A 25494-nucleotide genomic window follows, 5' to 3' on the forward strand; every position below is an offset into this window, starting at 1 on the left:
GCAATATCAAGCGAAGACAAATGTGCCATTGAACCGGATCTAGTAGTACTAGTAGTAATAGTATTCTCTATTTTATGGCAGTGAAGCTACGCAGATGCAGTGCACCGAACAATTTGTGAATGTAATTCAGACTTTTCAAAATGCCTAAATGTTTATTCTTACAGATCTGAAACTGCGTTGTTGCCCCCAGCTGCTCCCGAGAAATTTATGCACAGCGCCAAACCTACATGCGGGTACTCATAAATTATCTGGGTCTGGCGTATAGCAGGTATCACTGTATCACCGTGTGTTCTGCTGTATTACCGTATATGCTTGAATGTTCCTGCTGTGAGAAACAATATATCGGTGAAACAGGGCAAGCAATGAACGTCAGATTAAACGGACATCGCGCCGACACAGCTAAAAAGCTTGCCAAAGCCGTCGCCGAGCATTTCAACCAACCAGGTCATAACTTTGCTGAACTTAAAGTCTACATCTTACAGTCGAATTTCCGTTCTGAACGAGAAATAAAATACAGAGAATCATACCTTATCCATAAGCTCAATACATTGCAACCAATAGGCATAAACTTTTCAAAGGGAGCTTCAGAATCTATTCGCTTTGCTAAACTTCAAGCTATAGGCAACAACACTTAGTTTGATTTCTTGGCGTAACCTCCCCACCCCGTTTTTTTTTCTTTCTTTCTTCTCCCGTTTCCTTTTCTTTCTTTCTTTTTTTTTAGAGCGCAGCTCTTTGGCGTCCGTTCCTGGGTTTCGCGTCGTCGTCGGCGTTGTCGTCGGCCTCGTAACCAGCTCCGCCCCCCTTTCATCCCCCCAGCGCTAGCAGCGACCGACTGATACCGCTGGATGCCGCTGACGCCGCTAGAGAGTCAAGATAACGTGACTGCATAGAACACCGTCGCCGCCATGCAGAAAGAGGAGGAAAGGGTCCCCCCCCCTGTTCTTGTGTGGCGGATAGGGTGCTCTTCAGTTGCCGACGCGCCGGTTATTTCACGTAGGCCCCGGCACGTCGACGAATACGTGACCACCTTCCCACGGCTAGACCTGGTTCTTAGCGCTGCGGAAGCGAGGGTATCATATTGTTTGTGTCGGCATCGGCGGCGCCGTCCCTGAAACCAACTCTGCAGCTGGGGTTGACTCACTATCGGCGTCAGCGGCATCAGTCAGTCGCTGCTATCTCTTCCCTCCTCCCTTTATCGTGTTGTCCGCTTGCTGCGCGCGCGTCTGCCCCCATCGTTTGCCGCTGGGTGTACACGCCGCCCCCCTCCCCCTCTTCCTGCGAGTCTCCGGTTGTCAAAGCGCCGGCTCGAACTTAATTCCTTTCTTCGCTCCTCCTCCAATGCAACCCCTGTGCGGTGGCAATCAGAGAGCCAGATCGGTGGCGGCGGATCTGTATATGTGCACCGCCCGAGCCGAAATTGCCGCTGCCGTTCGCCCTGTGCGGTGGCAATCAGAGAGCCAGATCGGTGGCGGCGGATCTGTATCTGTGCACCGCCCGAGCCGAAATTGCCGTTGCCGTTCGCCACTGCGAAATTATCTGCCAGTTCTTTCTGAGCCATGAGCGAGACGACCGATGGAAGTCCTCCGTCTGCTGCTACTGCTGCTGCTGCTGTTACGAACTTGCACCGCTGCACCACGATTACGGCTTTGTGGTCCCGTAGCGCTCTTCACCCGTTTCGTGACAGAGCGTTGGTAGCGAAGACTCCGAGCCTGGCGTCGATGAGAATAACAAAAGGGACTTTATACATTATATACAGGTTATCATACAGGACATAAACGGATCGGCACTGGGGCCGAGAGCTCACACAAACGCGACTGTTCTCGCACGACGGCGTCCGGCGAAAACGCGTGACACATCTCACCCCAGTCGGGAGCGACCCTCTCTCCAGGTGGGGTCGGCGGATCCTGTTTTCGAGCGGCGTGTCGCTGCTTTTATAATCCCCGAGGCCCATTGTCACTCAAACGGCCCAATACAAAGTCAGCACACGACGGTCGTCCGAGGGGTCCAACCAGCGACCGCGCTGGCCACTCGGTTCAAAGTTCGCGCGCGCGGTGACCTCCAGGCAAGGGAGGTGCGGCGCCGGGCCGTCGGGCACACGCGGACACGTCAAAACACGCTGCTCCGCCGAGGCTTCTCCCGCACGAAGGCGCAGCATCTTGACTTGTGAAGGGAGAATTATGGCGCTCGCAGGATAGATTCTGCATCTTGCAGATTCGGGATCCGGGCTTGTGGTAATGGCACAACAGCATCCCCGCCCTCAGATAAGGCGCCGGGAAGACGAGCTGCCTCCACGTGGCTCGGATGCCAGGCGCGCACGTTCGTCAGGCTCGTCCAAGTTCACGTCCAGTGTCGGGACGCCAGGTAACCTCACGTGCCCAGGTCCGACTCGCCAGGACAGGAGCTCTGCTCACCACGTCGTCGCCAAGGCACCTTGACCAGCTCCGCTCGGGTCGTTCCTAAGACCTTGCTTCTCGCCACTGGTCCCGCTTGGTCGTTCTGCAGCTTGCAAAACCGACCGGCAAAAGGCAACACCCAACACGAACAAGTGCCCTCTGTCTCCCGTCAAACACCAGACAAGGCCATAATTCAAATCAACCTAACTAAATTGTTTTCCCCTTTTTTTTCCCGCTGCAACAAGAGGCAGGTGTACGATCTAGCACACAAGGCTTAAACAATCAGTTTTCAAATCATCAACATAACAAAATAGAAACAATTAATAATCAGCAATAATAATGACAAATAGAATGGTCCCCTTGAAATCGCTTTGGACCGAAAACATACTACTGAGGAAGCAAATGAGGTCATTCATTTTTCCCGGCGATATTTTCGCGGAATCTGAAGCTGCTTATATTTGCGACCCTGCTTATCCGTGTAGCGGCGGTACAATAAGCCAGGTTCCTTGCCAAATGAAACCCCCTTTTTTTCCACTCCCCGTTTGACGCTATTCCTCAGATCGGCTAATGAACCGCCTTCCTGTTGCTCGCGAATCAGACTTTTTCGTTCAACTGCAGCCTGCTCCTGCCGGCTGGCGGAAACCGGAGCGAGTGTGGAGCCCGCGTCGCCTAATTGCGGCGTCGAGTCTATATCGCGGCTAGCACTGCACGCGTCACTCCCACTCACTTCCAGGACCCGCTCGTCTAGGCCAGCCTCCGAGCTCTGCCTCTCCCGTGACTGCTCGCCACTCAAGTTACCGTGATCGGTCCGTGTGCCGCACCGCTGTTCGCTCACCGACGCTAAGTCAAGTTCCCTCGACAGCGGGCGCGCTTTGGATCGCGTGGGGGCCATGTACGCCACGTCGGCAAAGAATGATTTGCCGTGATCCCTCAGCAACTGCTCCGAGCTATTTGAGAAGAGGTAGGAAAATTGCTCCGGGAGGGCGGCTGACACAGCGGCTTCGGTGTTAAGTTTCCCAAATTCTCCTTCAATGCTAACCGTTGCGATCGGTAAACAGACACTCTCCTTCTCGGCCACTTGCCGTATCCTAACGCACTCTCCCGTAAAATCACTCGAGAAGACGAAAGACGGGTGAACAACGTCCATAGTTGCTGCAGAGTCCCGCAGTGCTCGGCACTTCTTGCCGTTTACCTTAATTTCCTGCACATAGGGCTCCAATAGACGTATGTTTTTGTGAGTTTCCTGTATCGTTGCAAAAGCAATTCTCTCTGGGCAGCTTGCAGCGATGTGCCCTTGCTTTTTGCAATTGTAGCAGGTTAACGGTCTCCGTTTTTCAAAAGAACGCGTCATTTCGTTTCGCTGTTTCGGACCATCGTCATCATTCTGAGATGCATTCTGTCCATCCCTTACAGTTTCTTTGGGAAGGGACTCGTCGTCCCGAAACTCGCGACGCGTGATTTCCTTCCGTTCGTCGGGCTTCCCGTAAAACCCATCTCTTCTATCTGCTTTTTCTACGCGCACCGCCTTGCTGTGCAAGCTGCGGCGGGTGTAATACTCTTCCGCTAACTCTGCTGCCTTGTTTAGCTTAACCTCCTTTAGCCTATCTTGCAGCCAGAGCCGGACATCCTCATCAATGCAACGGTAGAACTGCTCCAACGCGATGCATTCGACAATTTTGTCGCGGTCGTCGTAAACCTCTTCGCCCTTCAGCCATTCCACCAAGTCGGCTTTTAGACGAAACGCGAAGTCAACATTCGACTCCTTACCCTTTTTTGCATACCGGAACCTCTGCCGGAAAGCTTCGGGCGACAATTTGTACTTCCGCAGTAGCGCTTCCTTCACATCACTGTAGCTCTCAAACGCCTCTTTCGATAAGCAAGTTATTACGTCTGATGCCTCCCCAGGAAGCAACGCTAACAGATTCTGTGCCCAGAGGGATCGTTCAATGCTATTCCGTTCGCACACGTGCTCAAATTTCACGAGGTATTTGGCCATATCCTCTCCGACGACAAAGGGTGGAAGTTGATCGCGTATTCTTGGAACGTTAGAAGTGAGACTAGGCGCTGGCGAGCTATTTCGGGTCTCCAACTCTTTCATTTTAAGCTCGTGCTCACGAATCTCTCTCCTTTCCTCCTTTTCCTCCTCGCGACGTTGCTGTTCTCTCCTTTCCTCCTTTTCCTCCTCGCGACGTTGCTGTTCTCTCCTTTCCTCCTTTTCCTCCTCGCGACGTTGCTGTTCTCTCCTTTCCTGCTCGCAACGTTCCTTCTCCTCCCTTTCCCGACGTTCATTGATACCCGCCAAGGCCTCAGCGGCTTCCTCAGCCGTTACGTCCCCAGTCCTCATGACCTCAAGGATCGCATTCTTTCTTTTGGTTGAGCCCAACTCAATGCCCAACTCCTCACAAATTTCGAGAAGTTCCTTCACCTTGTACTTCTCCATCGTTCACACTGTCCTCCTGCTGTTTACCCTTTTTGAATATACCTGCCGTACGCTACTATAACACTACTAGTAAGACATATGCAAGTATTTCACACACTGCCCTGTTTACCCTCTCAGCATCCCCTGGTTTTCAAAACACTCTTACTAGGCTTGAAACACACAAGGTTATCACAATGCAACACCAAATCCTTCCCTAAGCTACTATAACCTGTGTCAGAGAAAGTCTGGTGTTTGAGGTAAACTTCAGGCACTCACCGCGCCGAGGTAGCTGATGCCGGTCAATCCCGTAGCTGCCATCCAGTGTTACGAACTTGCACCGCTGCACCACGATTACGGCTTTGTGGTCCCGTAGCGCTCTTCACCCGTTTCGTGACAGAGCGTTGGTAGCGAAGACTCCGAGCCTGGCGTCGATGAGAATAACAAAAGGGACTTTATACATTATATACAGGTTATCATACAGGACATAAACGGATCGGCACTGGGGCCGAGAGCTCACACAAACGCGACTGTTCTCGCACGACGGCGTCCGGCGAAAACGCGTGACACATCTCACCCCAGTCGGGAGCGACCCTCTCTCCAGGTGGGGTCGGCGGATCCTGTTTTCGAGCGGCGTGTCGCTGCTTTTATAATCCCCGAGGCCCATTGTCACTCAAACGGCCCAATACAAAGTCAGCACACGACGGTCGTCCGAGGGGTCCAACCAGCGACCGCGCTGGCCACTCGGTTCAAAGTTCGCGCGCGCGGTGACCTCCAGGCAAGGGAGGTGCGGCGCCGGGCCGTCGGGCACACGCGGACACGTCAAAACACGCTGCTCCGCCGAGGCTTCTCCCGCACGAAGGCGCAGCATCTTGACTTGTGAAGGGAGAATTATGGCGCTCGCAGGATAGATTCTGCATCTTGCAGATTCGGGATCCGGGCTTGTGGTAATGGCACAACACTGCTAAACGAGCTGCCAGAGCAGAGGCCCAGCGCCGTCGCCGTCAGAATCCAGAGGTGCGTGCCGCCGAAGCAGAAGCTTACCGTCGCCGCCGTCGAGATGATCCAGGAGTACGCGTCGCCGAAGCAGAGGCTAAGCGCCGCCGCCGAGAAGACCCTGCCGTTCGCGCCGCCGAAGCGGAGGCTCATCGCCGCCGTCGAGAGCAACCAGCAGTAAGCGAGGCTGAAGCAGAAGCTCATCGCCGTCGCAGAGCAGACTCTACCGTTCGCGCGGCCGAGGCTGAGGCCAAACGCAAACAAAGGCTCGCAAACAGTCAGGAACAGCTTATTTGCTGCGCTCAAATTTCGCATTAGGAAGTAACGTAATCGTCGGCAATTTTTTGTCAGCCGGGGTGTCAGACGCCCTTGACACGCCGGCTAACGCGCGTGTGTTGACAGACCGGGGGGGGGGGGGGAGGGGGGCGCCTGGATTTGACCTTGTACACAGCGTTTCTTTATTCTCAATTCGACACGCTACCAAATTTTCCCTCATTTCCGCGTCCTTTCACCCCACACCCTTTCCCTTTTAGAAGAACCCCACCTATATATACTGTGGCGAGGAAAGCATATGTCGCCTTGAAGAAGACAAGTCCACTTGTCGAAACGTTAGCTCCTGCATTCATCTTGTTCACGTTTTGCTCATCGCCTTGAATTTCCATCTCCCGCATTCCCCGTCTTTTCTCCGTGTACTTCTTGACATGACATGAAGTTATGAGTTTCACTAAGCGGTTCCTTATGGTATATGCAAGAAACAGGATTTTTTTCTTTGCACGTAGAAACGCATGCTTGCACGGTGAATGCCCTGTGCTATTCTAGCGTAAAATTTTAATTCAGTTTCTTTGCTTGCCAAGACTGGAACTGAAAATTACGTTTGTTTTTTTTTCATTTCCTGGTGATGCTAACCAACTTTTCATATTCAACGACTGCAGACAGAGTACTTAAATTACCTTCCAAGCAATATTTACTCGTGTACTGATACCTAAACAGTCAGCCGAAGAACCAATTTCTTTAGAATAATGCCTATTCACCTTTTAATACACACAGCTTGTGGCTCAACATGGATTACCTTTCATTGCTTAAAAGCTTCGGTTTTCACCGATTTCATAGAAGTATCCGTACTAATATATATGATTCAATGCAGATCATAGGTCCACGGGCCACAAATGTAATTCGGGTGTCTAGTCTCTGAATAAATCACTGACAGTCACTGTTCAGTTAAAAAAAACACATTGGCGGTACTGCTCCCCATTGTCGGCATCCTTTCTCACACTGCGGGATGTTTCTGCTATTTTGAAGCTGCTTCCGCGCATAAAGTGCGCAAATGCTTGGACTTTTGGTGGAAGACCTCGGCATTTGCTGGAACGTCATCTGTTATTTGATGCTTGTTCTGTAGAATGGGGCAGAATTGACAGAATGCGTAATCTTAGGCCACCCATTTTTAAGAGCGCATATTTTCCAACATAAGCTCTAGTACAAGCGTTAGCGTTGAGGGAGGAGTTATCCATCAGCACTATCTTTTACCGTTGATCAATTCTGCCATAGGACTTGCATTTATTTCACTGCTCAATACAGTCAGGTCAATAGATCACCTTAGCTCTCATGCGTTAACCGGTTAGTTGTATGCATTTCTAGGCAGAAAGAATAAATATTAAGCATTTTGTCTAGAAAAGCAAGGCCTGTGGGTAACGGAATGCTGGCAGTGTTTTACACAGATGGAAAGGCTAAACAAAAACAAAATGTGTGCTCCGGTTAATTCAGCTCCCTAATTCAGCTCCCTAAACCTTACCGTAGCCCGGTTTCTTGTGTACGCACCTTAAATGCATCCGTGACGTCGTGTTTTAGTTGGTGTTTTGCTTTTCCTGAAGCGGTAGGTACTTCTAGCAATAATGCTGAAATTATCACTAAGACACAAAAAAATGGCGACTGCATGTTTCCACAGAAAACGTGTATTCCTTTAGCTCTTTGACTTCGTCGGCGAACAACCACTACCAAGTTCAGCCCCCTTTAAATCGTACAAGTCCTTACATATGCTTCCACAGCGAAGCGTTTTTCTTCTTTCTGCAGTGACAATTTCAATAACAAACACTTTTTCAATTACAACACGCAATTTCTCATATGCCTTCTGGACGTCACAGTGATAATTTATTTCATAGTTTTCCTCTACATCTCCCAAGTTTTCCCTGTTTTGATCCAGCGCGCTAAATACAGTGTTTGATTTATTTAGCCGTCTGCCAAATTGGAACCCTCCACTTGGATTCAGCAGATTGCAGTCATAATTGGATTCTGCAGAGAATGAGCGACGTAATGTCCCAATATAGAGAAGTGAAAGATGTGTCACGGATACACGAAACAACATCGTTTAATGTGTGTAATGGGTGCTGCTTTCTGGTTTCAGTTGATTGTATCATTCTTGTTCGTCAAACAGACGTGCAAGGGGGGAGCATTCGTATTGCATTAAAGAAAAAGCCTAGCCGAAGTTCACGCATGGCAGTATTAGAAAGTGATGGTGCACCCTCTTGCGAGTTTTCAATTGTCACTGAAATTTTCGTCGGTTTTTTTTTTATCTCTGAACTGAAAGAGGCAGTACCACGCGTAGGTAGAATCTGGTGCTGCTCTTTTTTTATTTGATCGATGCGCAAAGACCAATGCGAATCCCAAGAGGATAAGTGTAAAAATTAGAGCGAAATCAATTCAGAAGTTCATAACCACGAGTACAAAAGAAATTGAATCGGCTGTTCACAAGAGACAAGCCTTCCTGTGAAGGCCACATTTCAAATTCAATTGTCTCGAACACGCACACTAAAGCTGCAGAAGCACGCAAAGAAAATGCAACTTGTTATCAAGAAGAGAGAGCCAACCAAAGACAGCAGACTTCATTGATGACTTCAACAGCAGCATTTTCCCGCTGGAAAGGCAAGCATCTTATTTCCTTGTTTGTTTTGGTTGCCTGCTCCTTTCTTAAACTATTTCGTCCACCCTCTACGTGGAACATAAGAAGCCCCATTGGTCAGGGAGTTTTGAGGGAGGCAGGATCCAGATAAACGATCTACTTATTATAACTTTTGAAAGTTCATTAGAGTTTGTGATATTACAAGAAAGGTAGCGTGCAATGAACAACATCTCACGTTTTCTTTTTTGTAATATACGCAACCTCATTTCTTTATGACATAGGAATCCATATTTTGAAAATCCAACATAAGTGCAGGCATATACATTCGTATTCTGAGGCTCCCCTTGTATAAGTAGGCTACATTTATTTACCCAAAACGCATAGTCTTTGCGATGTATTATTCTCAACTGTGTTTAGCTAAATCCTAATACCAGTATTTCATTTTCCACGCCATTAGAATCGCTTACAAGCTAAATGTATATCCTTCCGATTATTTTGTAAAGTTTGTTTGTATTTATTTCCCTTATTTCTACCGTTGTGCTGTAAGACAACTTCAAAGAACCTACATGTTTGGGCAGTTTCATATTTCCCTGACCTTTCATTTGGTCTTTTTTCTCTATCACTCTCTCCATATCTTTCTGTATCGCCATACTACTATTAAGCATTTGGTGTGTGTTAATTCTGTGTATTACTGTATAAGCAATGTGGTTCTGTCCATACAATGGTCGGCATTGCCCTTGCTGATACATTTGAAGTTACTTTCAATTGACAACCTTATTCTCGGCGTTTACACTATGTGGGTATGTGACATATTTGAAGCTTATTGTCATCATTGTCATGTAACCTCTTTGTGCCTCCGAACGCTAATTTCACTAGCACGACCATCATGAATCGCTCTTAAATACACCACCATCTTTTGAAGAACAATGAAAATGCGAAACATTCTAAACAACGTCCAGTACTGTATTGCTCGGTTTGTCTACCGAAATAGATGCACAGATTACACTGCCTCAATATATTCTGTTTGGTGGGCAAAACTTTGCCCTAATTGCATAGTACTCTTGTAGGGCGATAGCGCGTGCTTAGCGCACTGGTTTCACAATGCATATTGCTATAATGTCCTAGACTCGGATCCTAGTGGAGCCGGTTGTTGAAAAGCTTTATTTCCCTTCACGCTGCGGTGGTGGTGATGATAGAAATGAGAAGGTTGCCTGACGACAACGCAACTTTTTCGTTGTCTGTCTTCCACAAATAATCGATTTTAGCCATCCACGTAAAGGGAGCTTTTGACAACTTCATTCGCGATGCTATCCGCTGCAACCTCGAAGACCTGGGCTCTGTGGGTCTCGCACATACGACCATGTCAGGAATTTCCTCACTGGCCACACGGCCACATTTCAATACACAACCTGCGCAGCAACAGATTCCGACTACCGAGCAAAGGTACCCCGCAAAGGCTCCATGATCAAGCTACCCAGCCTCCTAGACCCGATACCATACCTAAGGCACGCTTTTTATGCAGATGATATCACGTTATGGACAAGGGCCTCAAACACCGGAATGCAAGAAACACGCCTACAGGAAGCAGTAAATACCATCGAGAGCTACTTCCGAAAATGCGGCCTCCGCTGTGCCCCCGAGAAGTCGGAACACCTCATCCTCAAGTCAAGAACGAGGGCAAACCATCCGACTACGATTAACGCGCTCCCAGCGCCACCCTCAATTGAAGACCCATTCCAAAAGTGGAAACTCTTTGTGTTCTAGGGCTACAAATACACAAAAACGGTTCCGGGGCAACCACTATCCCCTGACTACTGCGAATGCTATCACAGCGGACGCATCTCGTGACGCATCTCACTACGTCTGATGAAAGCACTCCTCACCAGTCTAATAACACATGGCATGCCCTACCTTGCGCTGAAGAATGCAGAGGTAGAAAAACTTAACATTCAAATATGCAAAGCCATCAGAATCGTCCTGGGCCTACCATCCACGGCTTCGACTACGAGACCTCTCCACATGGGTGTACACAACACCTGGCAAGAACTAGCTGAAACTTATAAAGCCAGCCAGTCAGAACGACGGAAGCTCACGCCCGCCGGAAGATCAGTGCTGCAACGGCTGAGCTACGGCAGAACCTTTGCAGCCACCAGGAACAGGAAACAACAAATTTTTCCAAACATCCGCGAATCCCCGTACACGGCACAATATCACACAACATGCACACAACGCACCAAAGGAAAGAAGACAAGCCCGAGTGTACGGCCTACGGTGAAGACACAGGCAAGATGAGGAAGCCAGATTCACCGACGCAGCCATATACCAGCGAAGAAACGCTTAAGCCTGCGTCGTAGATTTTCAGGGCAGAGAGCTAGCGTTTGCTACAGTCCGTGGACAAACCCCAGAGAATGCAGAAGCGGCGGCGGTCGCCTTAGCACCTACCATGTGCATAGACGCAGCTGTTCTCTTTTCCGATTCTGAAGCAGCTGTCAGGAACTACGCTAAGGGTCACGTGTCGACAGAAGCACTAAAGATATTGAAGCACCGCAGCACTCCGATTATCTACACCTGCGTGACGTTTGTTCCTGGCCACGAGGGGCTGGAGGGGAAGGAAGCGGCACACGCCGCGGCCCGAGGCCACACTTGCCGGGCCAACCCTTCCTACTATCGAGATGCCCGGTCTGCGTCAGTGGTGGCAGAGCCGTACCCATCCCTAACTCAGCGATCCTTCAACATCACAAGCTGGAACTCATGTTGTACGCACCATTTCACCCAAACCTCAACAAAGAAGAAAGTACCACACTCAGAAGTCTACAAAGTAACACTTGCACCCACGGAATACTTATGCGCAGACTCTACCCAACGCTACAAGGATATGACTGCCCAATTGGCGGCGTGCGGGACACCTTGGCGCACCTGAACCTCGAGTGTCCATGGTATCTAGACAAAGACGCATTGCCTTTACCGAAAGACCGTAATGCCAGACAAGAAAGCGAAGACGTCATCTAAACGTGGGAGGCCAAGCTCGTCTTCGGTGACCTGGAACAACAACGACGCCTCGTCGCCAGGACCAAGGAGGCAGCGATGTCTAGATGGTTCCTGGAATGAGGAGAGTTACCACCTAGACTAGAACCGAGTTTTACCTCGAGGTACCGACTTTTACCCTGAAAATAAATGTTTCTTCCCCGTCCTCCTCCTCCTCTGTCGTCGATGACGAGAGCAGTTGTGGTCAGTGTAATAGAATGGACGCACGCAAAAGGCAAACCCAATTTCGAACTCTTAACTGCTCTAAGAGTTGAAAATTGCCAGTCCCACATTCTGTTGGAATTCGTGTATGCCAGCTTTAATTGTTTCTTGCTGTTCTTGTTTATCGACCATTTGCAGGTATAGAGCACGCGACCAACATAGACACAATGTCACAGGAAAACGGCTAGCTCAGCATAAAACTGTGGCGCTCGAACATAGGGATCTAATTCATTGTGACGATGGGATGACGATCACCAAGTGACGCCGACTGTGGACGACGACAGTATGGCGATACTGCTTGGCGGCAATAGAACGGAATGGTTGCATGATGGTGATGGCGTGACGATGATGGCATGACGATGCCGGAATGGCTGGGAGGAAATGTTACCTGGCGAAAGTTTGCATCTCATGCAAGCGTAGCTCTTGGTGTGATGCATCTTTGTTTTCACTAAAACATTGCATAGATTTTATTTCCTCTCTTTTGGCTAGAAATATTATTCGCGGACTTTACTTACCCAAATGTCTTACAACTGGCCAAGGTGATCGCAATATACAGGAATGGATACCGTAACCTCCCGGAACACTACCATCCAATATCTATGCTAAGAGCCATTAACATAGTACTCGAGAAAGAACGAGATGGGTACTAAATTTCCTCGATCAAAAATATGTATTAATGCGTAGCCAGTATGCCTTTGATGGAAAGAGGTCAATCTCCACGGCAATTTCACCTCTTCAGGTATCGTAAATTCCTAACTAAAAATAAAATGATTGTTTTTGCGGTTTTTGATGCCAAAAAAAATTTGTGATACTACACATCATGATTTACAACTTAACGAATTGAAACGCTTTCTCTTTCGGGATGGGGGGGGGGGGGGGTGAATGGTCGGGGAGGAAGTCTCGAATTTATTCAAAACTACCTTTAGTAAAGAATACAAATCGTTCTGTATTTCTATGGTGTTCAGAGTTTTTTGGCAGTCACATTGGAAGTCCCCCAACGATCAATGTAGGAGTGATCTTATTTTCACTATAGCTGAATAACCGTCCCATACCCCTACATAGCTTCACTCCTGTCATGTATGCCCATGACAATGCTTTTATTTGCGCATAATAGCCCATGACTGAAGCTTTCCGGTGGATAACAAAGAATCTGTGCTAATTTCTAGCTGCAGCGACATTGAAAACGATCTCTCTTGCCCTATCTTATAGTCGACTATCATATTACATAAGATCTTGGGGCAATACATACAATTATTGAGCATGCTGCGCAGCTTAATATACAGAAGTACATTCCGACGAATCAGGCTGGTAGGATAGAATTGCATCGATGGCACTGGAAGGTTTGCAGCCATTCAAAGAAAAACAGATAAAAACGAGTGGTAACTTGAGTGGAAGTATTATAGGCGATGGTGACGAACGGAAGCAAAGCGTCCCAGTTCGAGCAGTGAGACGCGACGCACATGGCGAGCATGTCGCCAAGAGTACTGTTGAAACGCTCCGCCAGCCCGTTCGTCTGTTGGTGGTATGCGCTAGTGGCCCGGTGGATGATGTGACACTCCTTCAGCAGCGACGTCATGACTTCAGATACATAAGCGCGGCGTCAACCACAAGGTCCCGAGGGGCTCCGTAGCGAGGAACAAAATGCCACAGTATAAGTTATGTAATGTCTTGGGCAGCTGCAGATGGGAGTCCAGCGGTTTCTGCATAATGTGTGAGATGATCCACTGCAACTATAATCCAGCGGTTACCTGCACCATTACAAGGACGTGGACCATAAAGGTCAATTCGGACCCTATAAAAATCACCAGATGAACAAGGAAGCGGCTATAAAGGCGCTTCCTGCTTAAGACCCAAGTAGAGACCAACTTTTGGTGCTGGCAGTCCAGACAGCAGCGCACGTACTTGTGAACAAGCTTGTACATGCCAGGCCAGTAATGTCGGAGCCGAAGGCGGATGTAGGTCATTAACACACCACCGTGTGCACATGACGGAATGTGAAGAAATTCACGGGCCTTTCCTCTCCTCAGAGCTCATGTCATCGATGGCGAATTCTGACAAGGCAAAGTTGAGTGGGCAAAGACAGCGTACGTCAGATGTAATTTGTGAGGGGGAGAGGGCGTCGGTGTCAGTGTGCTTGCGTCCAGAGCAGTATACGACCTGCATGTCGTACTCTTGCAAACCGAGCGCCCAATGTGTGAGGTGGCCAGAGGGTTCTTTCAATGAGGAGACCCATCATGACGTCAAATGGGCAGCCGCATAAATAAGGTCAAAATTTGTAAGGACCCAAATATGGCTTGCGATTCCTTTTCTGTAACAGAGCAGTGAGCTCGAACTTTGTGAGCGGGCGGATAACATAAGCAACGACGAATTACTCAAGAACATGTTTCAGTTTTGCGAGAAGCGCCCCAAGGTTGACTCCAGTAGCACCTGTATGGACTTCACTTGGATTGTTCAGTTGGTCAAAATGTCGCAGAATAGAAGAAGTGAGCAGATGGCGTATGATCGTGAACGTGTCATTAGTTACTTTCGACCAGGCGTAGAGGGTGCCGTCTCCAGCCAGCGGTTGAGTCAAAGAAGCGATGATCATGGCGAAGTTTGGAGGGGTGGACGAGTAACGAAGTGCGGATTTTTAGAAATGTCAGCGTATGTCAAAAGCGCTGCGATGGTACGTTGTTGAATAGCAGCTGGCAGGCACTCAACGACTTGTTCCTTGCCGACAGTCTGTACCCACCAGGTTAATGGGGATTCTGGTTGCGCCTTCGTACAGGACATCACTGAAAGGTGTCAATCAAGTTCTCACACGGACTCCTTATCTGGTGCACTAGAGGGCACTCGTAAAAACCTACCGTCAGGCCTGCGACAAAGGCGCATTCTGAGGGCAGATGTGTGACTACTCGCTGCATTTGAAGTTCATCGTAACTCTGGCACAGCACAATGACGACAGACACTTTGGTGGATTTCGGGCGACCTACACCTGGAAGGCATCACGCTCAATTACATTGAGGATATACCTGCTCTTGTCGGCTTCTGGCATCGTTGCGTCGACTCTGTTGCCCAGATTAATGATGTCATCGACGGAGCTGGTGAAATTCTCACCTGGTTGCGCGGTGCGTCCGCTCAGGTGTTGTTCGGCCTGAAGTTTACGGCCAGCAAGACGGCCTCACACTTTCGTGAAGTTGGTCTTGAACCCCAACCATGTCCATATGTCGGATTTGAGCTTACGATACCATAGATGTGGAATGTTGCTCAAGTAGAAAATTACGCTGTTGAGCTTTGTTGTATCATACAAGTGGTTGTGCGCGCTGACTCTTTCACGTGAGACGAGGCAGTCCTCGACCTCATGATCTCCGGTACCCACGAGAGTCGCAGGATCCCGCTCACTCAGTATGGCAGGAAAGACGACCGCTGACGCCGTGGAAACTTGTTGGGCTGGATCGTCAGGTATGTCTCGAGAAGGCTGGGCTAGCTCGTGCGGCAATGGTCGAGATAGTTGAACGGTTTGGCTTCGAAGTTCCAGCGTTGATAGATGGATGGATGGATGGATGGATGGAAAACATTATTTTGTCTTGAAAGTAGTGATAATTAACCACTAAGCGGGCCGCTCCCACCTCGGGACCGGAAGGCCAATCCTCACGGCCACGTCGTGAGCCTGCTGGACAGCCCAGAATTGTTCATCCAGGTCCGGGCTGCGAAGCGTTGATGGAGTAATACCTCGCAACCTCCACCAATTTTCAAGGTGGATATTGACAGGGTACGCAAGGAGCGAGAGGTTGCGAGCAGTTAGAACCGGCCTTTGCATAAAGCGCTGGTGAGGCGCCTGGCTAACCGGCGGTTCTTCTTCATTACGCCCTATCTAGTCAATGTCAAATTGTCCCCTTTCAACTGCTTTCCATTGGACCAAGAATATCTGCAGGACTTCCGGGAACGTCCGGAAGAAAAACCGAATGTGCAGAGCCCATAGCTGACATCTGGCGGACGATCGGAAGACGTAGGTCTGTGCGATAGTCTTTGTCCAAAAATGAAAAACACATGGACGTCCGCTCTAAATCACCCGCGGACGTATTCGTATGTTTAGTTTCGGATTACAAAAGGATGATCGCAGGACAACGCCTGCGGAGTTTTACTAAATACGCAGGATGCAGATTGTGTGCTGCAGAAAGGTACGCGGGCTGTTGTGTCTGGCTGCTGTGATTTCTAAGTACCTTAACCATTTTTAATCAATTTGTCCTTGTGCGCATGGATTATATTTACTCAGAGGCCTGTAAATACCTTTGTAAACTTCTCAAGAGACAGTGCACAGCGCCTGCTGTAAATGTACATTGTGTCCCACCTTCCTCACAGATTACGCCGTAACCTAAACATCGCACGATACATGCATATTAATTACTAAATGCAACCGAGACGTGTTCATTAAACACTGCAGAAAAATAACACATTCAGACGCGGTTTCTCTTGATAAACTGCGTAGGTGGACGCTGAGCTCAAACTTTATTGGTGTCCTTCCATTAGATTTTTTTTTCTGTAGCATAATGAAATCATCACAACAGGAGTCATCGTCTGTCTAATTTATGTACATGTACCCATGAACACAGAACTCTCTCAAAGATCTCCGTTGAGAAACCGCGGACACCTGAATAACATGTTTAACAAGGATAATGAAAATCTGGTAGCAAACGCAGAATACCCTCGGACGCCCTTCTTTGTTCTACAACAAAGAATTTCTCCCTAATACAAAACAGGCTTTCATTTTTCATGTACCTTTTTTCCGTCTACCGCACGAATTTGGGTTTCTTTACAGCAAACGAAAATAATAATAATAATAATAATAATTATTATTATTATTATTATTATTATTATTATTATTATTATTATTATTATTATTATTATTATTATTATTATTATTATTATTATTATTATTATTATTATTATTATTATTATTATTATTATTATTATTATAGGCTCAGCGAAGGTCCTCATTTACGAAACGAAAGAGGCGTGCACTTTGCAGTTTTTAATTTGATTATAAAACTAAAAAAATTGGAAGCATTGTCGCGAGCACGGGGCATCGGTCGCGAGCGGTCGCGAGCTACAAGCGAGATGAGATGAAGGCTTGGGCTATTGCCTTGCTTTGGCTTACACTAGGATTCCCACGCATCTTGTGCGTGCGTGCGGACGTGCGTGCGTGCGTACGTGCATGTGTGTTTGTGTGTGTTTGTGTGTGTGCGTGTGTGTGTGTGTGTGTGTGCGTGTGTGCGTGCGTGCGTGCGTGCGTGCGTGTGGGGGGTGTCTGTGTTTGTGTGGGTGGGTATGGGTGGGTGTGTCTGTGTGTGTGTTAATTTGCTGTGTGTGTGAATTTGCCGAGTTACTTCAGTACCGATGCTTGCGATACGAGCCGCCGCAGTTTTGTTACCGGCGTGCCAAGTGTCGCACCTAGTGACGTCAGCAGGGGCTCTACAAAAAGCGAGCACCTGCATGAGTGCCGACAGACAGCAAAGTTTTCCGTATCCGCACGCAATGAGTAACTTACCGATACACGCAGCTCGGGCGTACTTCATTGTCGACGGCTATATTGAGAGCTCTGCAGTCACGTGAGGTTCTGCATAAGTAAGGTGGGTTGGAGTACTCAAATGCGTCCAGTGGAGGGAGAAACAGTATTTCCATTAGTACAATATATACAGTCACTTTCACCCCTTAGAGTCAAGTTGTAGATACAGTTACTCTAAGAAGCACTTCAGATGCAGAGCACGTAGACAGAAGGCACTGCTTGGAATGGCAAAAGTCGTTCACCAAGGTGATGATTTAATCGCCACGCTCTTCACTGTCTATTTAGTGGGTGTCAAAGGCTTCTACGGTGATTAGGACTTCTCTTTTACGTAAAAAACATTTGCACATGGGTTTCAAACTAGAAAACTGGGAAAATAGGCATACTTTAAGGGAATAGCTACGTTGGCTAAAACCAGTGTCTTAATCAAAACAAAGTGACCCAAACCTCAGCGCTAACATCAGAGAGTGATCTTGCACCCATCGCGTTATCTGGAGAACTACAGCCTTGCACTTTCGGTTAGGGAGCGTCCTGTTATCCCATTAACTACGAGGTATGTAGCAAAAGTTTGTGTAGTACAGTTGAAAATACCCATTACACAAGTCTTCAAATGATAAATATCGCCACCTTTAAGATACTCTCCATTAGAATACACTTGTTCCCACCTCTCCATTTCATTGATGGAAACACCCTTATATGTCTTCTGTAAATCGTTTCAGCAACGATGTCGTTTCCTTTTGCATTGTCGTCGATTCCTCGAATGCCGTCTCTTTTAGCACTAGTGTGCAATCGGGGAACGAAGAAAATCGCCGGAGGCTAAATCCAGCAAGTAGGGAGAGTATTCTCGTACAGCGATGAAATTGCGTTCCAAAAACTCCCACGCTATTAATGAAACGTGTACAGGGACGTTACCGCGATACACAATCCAGTGCGCCTCTTTCAACAAATTTGGTCGGCTTCAGTGCACATTCTCTTTCAGACACTTCTAGGCCTCGACGTAGGCAGTTGAATTGACAGTTTGGCCTTCAGGTAGAGATTTACAGCGCACAATTTCAAAGAAGTCAAGAAAGGCGATCAACATAATTGATTTTTGCTTTGTTATTCCGCGCTTTTCTTTGCTTTCGTTCGCCTTTCTTTCTGTACTTCTTGCTCTGCACTTACGCTCGATGTCTTATTCGTAGATCCAAGTTTTGGCGCCGCTTACCACTCCTTGCAAGAATTCGTCGCTGTCGTCTGAATTTTTCAATGAATGCAACCCTCTTTTTGTCGCATTTTTTTGTTCAGGAGTCCGCAGTCATGGCGCCGTCTTCGCGCAAACCTTTTTCATTTCTAAATTTTCAGTCCTAGTTCGGTGAACCTACGACGGTCCCAAACCAAGTGATTCTGCTATCAATCCAACAGTCATCGTGCGGACACGGTGCAGAAGAGGCCGTTTACGATCGATGTTTACTTCGCACGAAGTGAAGGGGCATCCTGATCATGGCATCAGTACTGGAGTTCCCACGGCCTTCGCGAAAACTGTGGCTCCACTTGAACACAGTGCTTTTCTTTACGACTTCCTTCGATGTCGACTTTTGGAACATTTTCTAAATTTCTTCTCCATTCCTGCACTATTTCACAAGAAATTTGACATCGATCGTTTGTTCCAACTATTGGTGCATTTTCGTGTCTACAAAGGCTAAACATTGGTTACACAAAGTGTGCACGTAAAAATTGGTGGCGCTGAGATCCGTTGCGTCCGTAGTCCTAAAAACATTGAGGTAACCATGAATCTTGGAGGCATTATATTTGTCAACTCTGTAATACTGCGAGCACACTGTGCATATGCAATGACCCTACGTGTGGTTGTTATTTCTCCCCTTTTTTTTACAGCAATACTGGTCTCCCTTGATCGATATGGTGTGCTATATGATCGATGTGGCATTCTAAACAACGTCGCATGATAGCATTAAGACACTGAAAGCATGCAACTTGTGGCGCCTCGTATTTGTTTGGGGCTTCCATACCGTACTGTTGAGACCAGAGGCCTAGCGACTAAAGAAGCGGTGGCGAAGCCACGCTTCTGCGCTATCTGAAGTTTGCAAGCTTGCTTAAATACCCGCGTTTTGTGCATCAATAAATAATTGAATAAATAAATAAATAAATAAATAAATGAAACGTTATTTTTCCAGAACATCAGAAAATATATGTACAAAGATTATTTGGACCGATAGCCTAGAATGGCTAGTGGCCGGTCCAGTGCAGTATGCAACAAAATATCCACAAGTCAGCTAGAGGACAAAGAAAGCACGCAAAAAGAAGAAACATATAAATTCATGTTTGTATACGCGTATACAAGTACACCTATAATATGTACAACCATACAGTGAGCACAATCTTAACCATGTCTCTCGACACGGAAGTCCACAGGTCTTGCATAGACAGAAAAAATTACTTAAATGCTAAGCCGAAATTTTCGTCGTAGTAGTTCTGCGGAAACCCGCAACGATTGCTACGATCGGGTGGATGTCTGATCTTATCTTTATTCGAAATTTTCGTTACACCGGAGGTTCTATTTCCGTTCCTACCCCCCGATTTTCGGCTGCGACCAACCAGTTGGTCGCACAGTCGCACTATCCCAGCAACCACTGCGATTTTCCGTTGAAATTGCGCGGAGAGCTATTTCGTAGGTATGTTTTGGGAAATGGCGTCTCGCTCAAGAGGTGCAACGCGCAGAGACGCAGATTACCGAATTCGGTACATACGCTCACTGAGAATAATAAACTTGTACCGCAGATTCCATTCTCCCATTTCTATGCGTTATTTGGCATGCTACGCAGCAAATGAAGTGCATTTTTACGTTTGCTTCGTACTCCTTTGCGAGTTACCACGAGACGACATGGCCTTTCGGGGTCTTCACAATTTTCTTTTGTTCAATAGCATACAAACATCGCGCACACGGGACAGCCTAAATAATTTCAACCTCAGCAAGGGCCAATGACAAGACAACAAATCACCCGAAGTTTTAACGTTGTCTTTACAGTTCAGTTGCATTTTCCTCTCGGTTTTCAAGCTTATACTTACCGATGTGTCTTGAAAGGTTATCTTACCTCACTTACTTATTAAATTTGACAGAGCAAGTGTGTAGGCTACTGTAATGAATTTTCTACGATAGCATTAAATCCATGGCTTGAAATAAACAGCGTTGTTAATTTGTTTTCGTATACTACATGCACGTTAAGTTGCGCCTGTTCTCTGGATAATTTTTTTTCTTCCACAGAAACCAATAAACATTGAATATGTTGCGCAGTTTGCATCTTTACCTCACCTGTATTAACAATTGCTTTAAACGGTAATTAACTGTACAGTTAGTAAACTAAGTAAATTATTTGCTTGCTATAGTGGCACAGTGAAAACGTACCCTCCTGCACCGGCACGTGAAACTCGTGCATCAATATGAAAATCAAGCAAACAGCCTGTTCTTGTGGAAATAAAACTGTAGAAAATGACAGGTTAAAGAAAAGTAAATCAAAGCTGTGCAGTGAAGTCATCCAGTTGTATCCCTTCCTGTGAAATTTTGAATCCTTTAAGCACAAGCAGTTCTTGAACGGTCACAGTTGATCTAGTGTGCAGAAACATTTATGCCTTACATGTTTTTAATAACAGATTATAATAAGCTTGTGATCACATTTATTAGTCTGTAAACTCATATGACGATATCCACAGTGATTACTACCTTTATAAGTAATGAAATACCGTGCTACTTGCAAGGAAATATAACCCTGGTATTTCAAAAAACTCTGCATTTCAACTATACACAATATGCGGTTTCTTCCATAAAGAACCACAAACAGCAATCCTGCAATGACAAACTTATTCCAGGTTGTACCTATATAACAGGCAAGAACAAAATCTATAGACAAAAAAAGTGTTCTTCAATGTATTCACCTGCCAATGTGCCTATAGAATTCTGCTGCTGACACAAGGCGAGGGGTTCAATTGCCAGCCTTAGCAGTCGCATTTCTATGGGAGTCATAGAATAAAAAAAGCTCTTGCACTTACATTTAGTTCATGATCATTTATTGGACCCTTAAACTTCCAAATACTATTGGAAAGAGGGGCATGCTTATGCAAAATTTAATACCAATCGAAAGCAAAGGGAACAATTGTAAAACAAGTATCTTTTCGGATAATTCGAGTGTGTAAACAATCATTGCATCAATTCGTATTGTTAAACAGCACTGTACCAATAAGCATGATTAGGTATTGCAAGTACTCTGTCACGAAGCTGGTTCTACGTGTGTATAAATGTCAAGACATCAATGCTCATACTACATCGTTAAGCCAACCGGAGATAATTTCTGGTAAACCTCCCCTTCTTTCCTTTGCCTTTCTCTCTCTCTTTCTTTCTACATCGCGCGCACAGCACAAAGAAAACCTTTTTCAAGAGTTGTCCCTTCTGGCAGATATGAGTGGGCTATAAGAAGCAGAAACTTTATTGCAGGTCATTGTGTAATACCGCTAATGAAAGAATGAATAGAGTGAAGAGGCTTTTAACAGCAGTACCTCATGCTACTCTAATAAGAGAAACGATGAGCAAGAAAATTTCAGGTAGAGCCCTCAATTAAACCGTAATTTTTGAAACACAGAAAATTCCAGGTGAGAGTTAGAAGTAAATTTGGCCCACCCACACCAACACAAACATACTACAAGACGTACTACAGCATATGGTGTGCTACAATCTATGGGAAAGCTATCTTATACAGAAATGAATGATACAACAAGCTCTCGACAACACTGTAGTCTTTCTTGGCCAGTCTAACCTATCGCGTTCTGATAAGTCAGCTTACATTGACGTCGAAAAAAAAGACTAGAATAAAGAACTACCCAATATTGCACATAGTGCTCCACATAGCTGGACAAATATACCCGCAAGTCAGCGTTCACAAATCCTCAGCTAGTGTAAGACCATGATGGTAGAGCGAGCACGTGGGTGAAACAATTATGTCTGGACGCAAATTCTACACCTGGTGAAAAGAATAATCTTAAAATCATGGGGGTTGGACGAGTGGATACTATGGAAAATTGCAGATGCTGTGCTTGTGGTCAAGGTAGTGTACGGTATGAATTACCAGGCGCGCACAAAAAAGAGAACTCATCGAATACAGGCATCGGGTAATAACAGGTCTTTCGAACTTTACTATCCTTCAAGACATCTATGAGAAAGAGCAAACGAACAAGCACCCAGGCAGAGCAGAGTTCACAAATTATTTGCCTCAAGAGCTCAGAACCTGGTCCCAAGATATTATCCCAGCTAGCATATGACATGCAAAGACGACTACCCCTCCCTTGAGAAACAAGCTCAGGAGCACCTGAACTTGAACCACAACAGGCCCATGCTGTGCAATGTAGAAGCAAACAATTTGACCAGGAGACTATATGCAACTGCCAAACACATAGCGGAGGTTGATAATCATGAAGATGCAAGCAAACATCAGGCACATATAGTACACTGATGTGGCAATAACACTGTAACAGTAGTATGACACTGTTACAGTGCTATTATTGTAATAATAGCTGAGGACTTGTGGACGCTGACTTGCGGGCATATTTGTCCAGCTATGTGGAGCACTATGTGCAATATTCGGTAGTTCTTTATTCTAGTCTTTTTTTTTCGACGTCTATGTAAGCTGACTTATCAGAACGCGATACAGAAATGCATAAAACTAAACCTCATACAAGTGAGTACCATTCCAGGTCATCCTACACCTAAAAAACTGAACTGAAAGCAATCAAAGAAGCAATTGCAGTGCAAATTTGCAGACTACAACACCCTGCATACCTGCATGAACTCACCAGAAACTGTCTGGGCCTCCACATCACACGAGATTGTCACGAAACTCAGGAGACAGACACGTGACTTGCAAGCACATTTCCAAAAATTAAATTATGGGATACATAGCCATGCAGATATTCCAAGACACAAGCGGGCTTATGAACCAGACCTAATAACTGAAAACTGGACGAGTTGGTGCGCATTCATTGTTAACTAAAGCGCAACAGATAGACAAGGGACAAGAAGAAAGCGCTCTGTGTGTTCACTTCGTTGTGGTCCGTTGTATTTCCGTTGCACTATAGTTAATGAATTGATGAGGCTGCACAGAATAAGAACGATACCTCCGCCCAAGGCCCCGATTTCCCATCCAAATCTATGCAAACACGCACAAACACACACATGCACGCACACACACACACACACACACACACGCACGCACGCACACACACACACACACACACACACACACACACACACACACGCACATGCTCGCACACACACGCACAAATGTTGCAGGGGTGAAAGCGCGAAGCAGTATCAACAGGATGACACTAGAGATGGATGAGGATTAACTTTCAACTAAGGTTCATTGTAAAAAATTTGGCGATTTATACAAATTAACAGAAAAAAAGACAGCTTTGAAGGCTAGATAAAAATTGGTGCTTGATACAGCTAAAGACAAATAAAAACGCTACAGAAACAAAATACAGAAAAATTCCAAGTGCAGAAACAAAATTATTACAATCGCCAATCCTACATCCCAACACCTTTCAAGAAACACTGTTTTTATTCCAATAGGCCGACTCACAGCTTGCTTATGCAAGCACACTTTTCCAGTTCCATGCCATTGGAAAAAGAACTTCAGTTTCTTGAAAGGTTGCTACATGCGCACTTGATGATCACAATGTTTTCTTTTTCCCTGGACTTGTATATTTTTACGTATTTTCTCTCTGTCCTGTTTTTATGTTTCGTTTCACCAAGCATTTGTTTTTATCAGGATTTATTGCTGTACTAACTTCTGGTAATCTTTATAAATCACTACATTTTCACAAAAAACTATTAATTAAACTTTGCGTACCCTGTTCTTACTGCTTCACACTATACATTCTTGCTACATTGCCCAAACAAAAGATTTTATAAGCTACACAGAAGCATCATAAGGGCCATTAAAGTGACTTGTCGCAGTTAAAAAAATAAAGAATAGCGTGGCTGCAAACGGCACGAGAGAACACATAGGACGAACAAGAACACTGAGATGATCTAACTACCAAACGTTGATTGTACACGCTTAGTAAATGCTTGCTGACATGCAATAAACCGAACCTACACAAAAAGGAGAAGCAAAAATTAATGTATGTTTTCTGACAGGAAATGCCTCAATTTCCAACGGAGGCCATGCTGACAAGATTCTCCCAGCGCTTTTAGATCTACAGCTTCCATAATTTCTCTAGGCAGCCGATGTTGCATGTTGTACAGATTTTTTTTAATATGCAAATTTTTGCGTGTTGTACTGATGCAATGTAGGCTACGGCACGATCAGGAGTTCAGTCCTCTAACGGTTCGGAAGCCGAACCGTTCGCTTGCCTTAGCGTGATTGATCAGAAGGGTGCTATCGAGCGTACCATTCGCTTGCCCAAACGTCATTGGTCAAAATTGGGCTTACGTCAGCGAAAGCACCATTCTGACCATTCCTGCTAGAGGCACGCGAGCTGTTTGCTTTCCGAACCGTTATACAAATGTACTCAAGAAGTCTCAAATTATCGTCTGCCAATGGCATGCATAACAGTGCACTGTTTTGTTTGCGCCGTATTTGACAATAGCCATGCAGACCGCCAGCAACAGCTCCGCGGCCTGCAGACAAGTCGAGTGTTTGCCCCACTTGCACGTCATCGAAAGGAGTTGGTTTGACAATGCAGGCATCAGCGCATTGTCCAACACTTAAGGCATTTTCGCAACATTTCACACATATTAATGCAATAAAACCAGCAACGGGAAGTGATACCGCTAAGGGCAAGTCCTGCGGACGATTTGATTCAGCACTATAACAATGATTAGCAAGATTTCAGCTGCTGCACAGATGTCCGTAATGTTCTCCTGTTTGACTAATGTCACGGTGGGTTTGACACATGTGTTGCAGTTGAGTCTTCTCGCGTTCTACGTATGCTTCACGTCGCATTCGCTGAAGATCACCAG

General features: G+C 46.3%; 2 protein-coding genes across 6 annotated transcripts in view; one reads left to right on the plus strand and one right to left on the minus strand.

The window, feature by feature from the left end:
- LOC139054989 (uncharacterized) overlaps positions 1-14531 on the minus strand; it is a 44028-nt gene extending 29497 nt beyond the window's left edge. The window contains exon 1 of the mRNA XM_070532694.1: positions 14469-14531. Coding sequence (XP_070388795.1) covers positions 14469-14531 — 63 coding nt within the window. The remainder of the gene's footprint in view (positions 1-14468) is intronic.
- Positions 1-25494, plus strand: part of LOC135913024 (lipopolysaccharide-induced tumor necrosis factor-alpha factor homolog) — a 541041-nt gene that overhangs the window by 431379 nt on the left and 84168 nt on the right. The gene's annotated exons all lie outside the window — the stretch shown is intronic.

The sequence above is a fragment of the Dermacentor albipictus genome, chromosome 1 (assembly GCF_038994185.2).
Source record: "Dermacentor albipictus isolate Rhodes 1998 colony chromosome 1, USDA_Dalb.pri_finalv2, whole genome shotgun sequence".
NCBI classification, from domain to species: Eukaryota; Metazoa; Arthropoda; class Arachnida; order Ixodida; family Ixodidae; genus Dermacentor; species Dermacentor albipictus.